General features: G+C 46.9%; 1 protein-coding gene across 1 annotated transcript; it reads left to right on the top strand.

The window, feature by feature from the left end:
* The first annotated feature begins 3,865 nt into the window (after positions 1 to 3,865).
* On the top strand, positions 3,866 to 5,602 carry LOC130094935 (E3 SUMO-protein ligase ZBED1-like). Its single transcript, XM_056261533.1, has 2 exons — positions 3,866 to 5,178; positions 5,273 to 5,602. The coding sequence occupies exons 1-2, from the start codon at positions 4,128 to 4,130 to the stop codon at positions 5,593 to 5,595; spliced, it is 1,374 nt and encodes a 457-aa protein (XP_056117508.1). The 5' UTR covers positions 3,866 to 4,127; the 3' UTR covers positions 5,596 to 5,602.
* The last annotated feature ends 398 nt before the right edge of the window (positions 5,603 to 6,000 follow it).

Below are 6,000 nucleotides of genomic sequence, written 5' to 3'. Positions count from 1 at the left end.
ACAGATAAAAAAATGTCGGGATAATTCCGGTTCACGTGGCTACGCGGAAGCGATAACAAATTCTGTATTATACATTTTTCAAGGCTTGTACCTTGGAACCTATTTCATGGTTTGCGTTCTCGAGCCACCGGGCACTGTGCAAATGAGCGGCCGGATTGCATTAAGGGTTTTCTGTTAGAATGGTGTCGTTTTAGCTGGCCCCTAAGTTAATAATTAATGATCGTTGCGACGGAAGTGAATCAATCAAAACTAACTTTAGCTGGACAATAACTTTATTCTAGAGCTGCTGTAAAGCCAAAACAATCTCTGTTACTGTAATCTCCTATTATCAATGTAAAGCTGCTTTGAAACAATCTATATTGTTAAAAGCGCTATATAAATGAAGGTGACTAAGAATGTGGCATGAAGTCAGTTGTAGTTCTTGTGTTTCTGCTCGTCTCTTTTTATGTTCTCTTCTTTCCTTCAGTGATTCTGCTTGTTAACAGGCAGGCTTATTAAGGCTGAGATGACTCCATATTTAATATACACAGATTTTGTGGCTCAGATAAGGTCCAGTTCTGGTTTATTTCTTTGCTTTTGGCTGACATGTGACATTGCTATGGCCTGCTTGTGGCCCAGATCTGGCAAACAGGAGTGAGCCACCCAAGGGTGGACCAGATCATCTTTCCAGATGTGGGCCGTCACAATGTTGCTATGTGGGGTTTGGCCTAAAGGTATCAAACCAATTGTAAATTACTCCGAATATTATTCCCTATTAGTTTGATACCTTTAGGCCAAAAAGTGTTGTAGTTTAATGGTTTTAAATGGGTTCAGTATTGTATATAATAAATGCCAGATTAATAATCTGAAAAACAAACCTTGCACTTTATATGGAATAATGTGCACTTGGATTGTGTCAGGGTTGTGGTGCGGGTTGAAGAAGAGTCTGAGGCAAGAAGGCTCCAATGCAAAACATTTACTAAATATAAATTCACAAACCAGGAACAGGCAGGCAAAATGGCAAACACAACACTCTAAATATGACTATGAACGACTAACAGGCAAGACTAACAAAGAACTTCTGGTAGGGTATGACTAACGATCGACCAGGACAGACTGAACATGAAGGAACTAAATACAAGCACAAATGAACACTAACGAAGTGAAGACAGGTGACACAGATTATCATGACGAGAAACAGGTGGCTAATGAGGAAGTGAGTTCAGGTGAGGAGACAAGCGGGATCCTGGGAAGTGTAGTGATGACAAAGACAGAAGGTGCAGACGGTGACTGTGACATTACACCCCCCCTCCGGAAGGCGCGACCTCGCGCCAAGGAACAACAGTAGGGCTGGGAGGGTGGGCGTCCTGAAAGCTGACATGGGTGAAGAGGAAGCCTCCAGGACGGAGCATGCCTTGCTGGCAGCCAGGGCGGAGCAGACGGCAAGGGCGTCGGCGACGGCGGAGACGCCCCTTCGGGTGGCCACGGCGGTGAGGACCCTTCGGGTGGCCAAGGCGGTGAAGCCCCTTCGGGTGGCCATGGCGGAGAAGCCCCTTCGGGTGGCCATGGCGGTGAAGACCCTTCGGACGGCCACGGCGGTGAAGCCCCTTCGGACGGCCACGGTGGTGAAGCCCCTTCGGGTGGCCATGGCGGAGAAGCCCCTTCAGGTGGCCACGGCGGTGAAGACACTTCGAGTGGCCACAGCGGAGACCTCCCTTCGGGCGGTCCAGGCGGAGGCCTATAGCCCCCCCCCAAAAAAATACTTGGGGAGAGTGACAGGATTCGGAACCGGCTCAGTAACAGACACCGGCTCAGGAACCGGAACAGACACCGGCTCGGGAACAGGAACAGACACCGGCTCCAGTGTGTGCGCAGCCCACACACACCACATGGCTGTGGCCATAATGGCCAGTGTCGCGGTCACTGAGGGCTCAGGCGGCGCATACATGGCGTGAACAGTCTCTGGTTGGGCAGACGGGATGTGAACAGTCTCTGGCTGGGCAGACGGGACGTGAACAGTCTCTGGCTGGGCAGACGGGACGTGAACAGTCTCTGGCTGGGCAGACGGGACGTGAACAGTCTCTGGCTGGGCAGACGGGACGTGAACAGTCTCTGTGCTGGACGGGACCAGCGGCGAAAAGGGCTTTGAGCTGGGCAGGACCAGCTGTGAAGAGGGCTTTGAGCTGGGCAGGACCAGCTGTGAAGAGGGCTTTGAGCTGGGCAGGACCAGCTGTGAAGAGGGCTTTGAGCTGGGCAGGACCAGCTGTGAAGAGGGCTTTGAGCTGGGCAGGACCAGCTGTGAAGAGGGCTTTGAGCTGGGCAGGACCAGCTGTGAAGAGGGCTTTGAGCTGGGCAGGACCAGCTGTGAAGCGGGCTCTGGCGCAGGATCAGCGGGCTCTGGCGCAGGATCAGCGGGCTCTGGCGCAGGATCAGCGGGCTCTGGCGCAGGATCAGCGGGCTCTGAGCTGGAGGGAACCAGCGGCGAAGAAAGCTCTGTGCTGGACGGGACCAGCGGTGGAAGTTCGGGGTCGGACGAGACCAGCGGTGAAGGCTTGGGGCGGGGAGGTAGTGTTCCCGATCGGGGCTCGACACTCTCCAGACACCGGAGAACGGTTTCCCTCCAGTTCAGACCGGTGGTGTCTGGGAGGTCGATCCGGTGGTGAAAGGAGGCCCCGATTCGGAACAAGGTGCACAACCGCTCATCGTCCTCCTCGCTGATGACGGCAATGCGGATGAAGCCTGCAACAAATGAACGGAGATATTGGCTCTCCTGGGCCAGGACGATAATTTTCACCCCGTCGTCCATTTGGGGCGGTCGATCGTTCTGTCAGGGTTGTGGTGCGGGTTGAAGAAGAGTCTGAGGCAAGAAGGCTCCAATGCAAAACATTTACTAAATATAAATTCACAAACCAGGAATAGGCAGGCAAATAGTGATGTGACATCTGAAGCGAGGCTCCGGAGCTTGTGTCGAGCAAAAAGGGGCGTTCCAGATGAAGCCCCGATTCGAGGCTTGTGTCGTTTCCGTGAAAATCACGTGACGATAACAAACGAGGCCTCGGATTGTGTTGAATACGTCATTGCTTCATTCTGAGTATCGCTTCCGGATAAAAGTGGTTCGAAACCTCGCGCCTCTCGTGGGTTTTGCAGTAGGCGTTTGCATTGGTGTTGAAGTGTTGGTTGTACGAAGTAGTGAGTAGCGAGTTGTAGCGAGTTTGTAGTAGCATAGTTATCATTATATATCATAGCCTGTATTATATATTATATTACATTATACTTAGTTTAGTAGATTATTAGATTATTAGAGTAAAGTATACATAGTTCAGTAGATTATTAGAGTAAATTAGCCTATATCTAGTTCTAGTTGCTATATATATATACATATATTGGTAGTAGTGTTATTATTGTATATATATATATATATATATATAATATATATATATATATATATATATATATATATATATTATTGCTATTATTATTATTCTAAGACTAGACTGTAGGGAAAGCCTTAGAGTGCAAACGTTAAAGGCAAACCTAGAGCCCTTACAATGGAGCCAGCAAGAAAGAGGAGAACTTCTCCTGTCTGGGAGCATTTTGAATTGATTGCTCATAACAAGGTTTGTATACATTTATATAATTTATTATCATAACATCACATAATCCTCACCATATCGCTGTATAATCACAATGTGTATTATCTGCATGTTGAAGGTGAAATGTTTGCTGTGCCATAAAGAGCTGACTTACAGCAACAACACCTCTTCAATGCTTAGGCATTATCGTGCAATGCATGAGGATGCACAACCTGCTGCAAACAGACCAGCCACTAGTCAAAGTAATATTTAATCTTAATTTTTTTTATTATGTAAATAATGTGTTAGGCTCCTACAATACACCAGCATTGTACTGTGTTATAGATTACAGAAAGAAAATGGTGGATGAGGCTTTGGTCAACATGGTCATCAAAGACTCCCAACCCTTTTCTGTTGTGGATGACGTGGGGTTTAGGGAGCTTGTGCATGTGCTGGATCCATCCTATGTTCTCCCAACAAGAAAGGTATGTATGTGAATAGACTAAAGTAGTTTATTGTTATAAAGTCAGAATGAATAGTAACAATTAATATTTTCATTCTCAGGCTTTGAAGTCCATGGTTGACACCCGGTATGAGGAGGCTAAGGAGAAGGCCAAAGAAAAATTGGACAATGTTGTTGCTGTTAGCCTTACGTCCGACATGTGGACGTCCATCAACATGGAGGCTTACCTGGCTGTGACTTGTCATTTTATTGATGCCAATGACCAGCTTGGGACAATCTTGCTTGGGGTGCAACATTTCCCAAACACCCATACGGCAGACAACTTGGCTATTGCCCATACCATGGCCATGGAGGAGTGGGGCATAAAGGATAAGGTGAGGTGCCTTGTCACGGATGCTGCTGCCAATATGATTGCCTGTGTGAGGGCATTGAATATTAGGCATGCGATATGCATTGCACATGCATTGAATTTAATTGTCAAGAAGTCTTTCGATGATGTGCCAGGCTTAAATGAGCTTCGCACCAAATGTAGGAAGCTTGTAACCTACTTCAGGACCAGCACAACAGGAAAAGAAAGACTGGCCCAAGTGCAGGTGCAGATGGGGAGGCCTGCTCTGAAAATGATTATTGAGGTGGACACTAGATGGAACAGCACTTACAGCATGCTGGAAAGGCTCTATGACCTGAGAGAGCCAGTGGGGGCAGCTCTAGCCTCTTTGAGGACAGATGTAAGCCCTCCTACTTCATTGGAGTATGAAACAATGAAGGATGCTCTCGACCTACTGGCCCCATTCCACCAGGCCACAGTAGAGCTTTCTGCAGAAAAAAGAGTGTCTGCTTCAAAGGTTATTCCCCTAATGAAGATGCTGAACCACACAATAGTAAGAAAATCCGAGGGCTTAACATCAAATATGGCAAGGCAGCTGGCTGACAACCTTGTCCGTCGCGTCAGAGAGCATGCGTTACAAATGGAATCCATTAGTGTGATGACGATGCCTACATTGCTGGACCCTAGGTTCAAAAAACTAGGGTTCCTAAGTCCAGGGAAGCTCCAAGAAGCCATTACAAGACTAAAGTCAGAATGTGCCAATGTTATCAGAAATTCTGAAACAACACCCCCAGCTCAAGTACCTGCCTCACAAGCTGGGCCATCTACAACCTGTGGTAAGTAGTCTATGTCTTATGTGAATTTTCACATTTGTAATGTCATGTAATGTGAACCATTGAGAAGTGAGTGTTTTCCCTTGTATAATTATAGGTGACCTTTGGCATCTACTGGACAGCACAGTGGATAACAGCAGACGGAGCTCCAGTGTGACCGCAGATGCTACTATTGAGGTGGACCGTTATTTGTCAGAGACAAATCTGGCAAGGACTGAGGATCCGCTGGGTTATTGGAACAAACAGAAGCTCCAACATCCCAATTTATATAAGCTGGCACTTACGTTCTTATGTTGTCCGGCATCATCGGTGCCCTGTGAAAGGGTGTTTTCTAAGGCTGGAGAGGTGGTTTCCAAAAAGAGAAACCGCCTCAATCCAAATACTGTAAAAAAACTTTTGTTTTTAAATAAAAATCAGTAAAAATGTTCCCATCCCTGTTGCAGTTTGCTGTTCCACTCCCAGTTCCATAAGCACTACATAATTGTACTCCCAGTTCCATAATCACTACACTATTGCACTCAGTCAGCACTGCACTCAGTGATTTCTTGACACTCATTTGGGGCATTCACTGTCATCACTAACCCAAAGAACTACTGAATACAAAGTTATGTGTGTGTAAGTTGTGTGTGCATAGGTAAACACAAGCAGAGTAAAAAACTTTATTTAATACACAGGCAATAGAAAAAGGGTGTGCCCACACCATGACAATTTGGTTGCTCAGGATGAATAGATTTGTGTGCGATACATTGCTTTGCACAGCAGGTGTCACTAGGGAGCACACTGTTTCATGAGGCTTCAGGTAAACGAACCTTTTGGTGAACCAAT

The sequence above is a fragment of the Rhinichthys klamathensis genome, unplaced genomic scaffold (genome assembly GCF_029890125.1).
Source record: "Rhinichthys klamathensis goyatoka isolate OS25496 unplaced genomic scaffold, OSU_Roscu_1.1 h1tg000010l_1, whole genome shotgun sequence".
Taxonomy (NCBI): Eukaryota; Metazoa; Chordata; class Actinopteri; order Cypriniformes; family Leuciscidae; genus Rhinichthys; species Rhinichthys klamathensis.
This window is presented reverse-complemented; position numbering and strand designations above follow the sequence as displayed.

What these genes read in the sequence shown, in the direction of transcription:
- LOC130094935 (XM_056261533.1), top strand. Translation starts at nt 4,128, where the DNA reads ATGGTTGACACCCGGTATGAGGAGGCTAAGGAGAAGGCCAAAGAAAAA. An exon ending in TGGGCCATCTACAACCTGTG is followed by an intron (nt 5,179 to 5,272) that starts GTAAGTAGTCTA and finishes GTATAATTATAG; the next exon opens with GTGACCTTTGGCATCTACTG.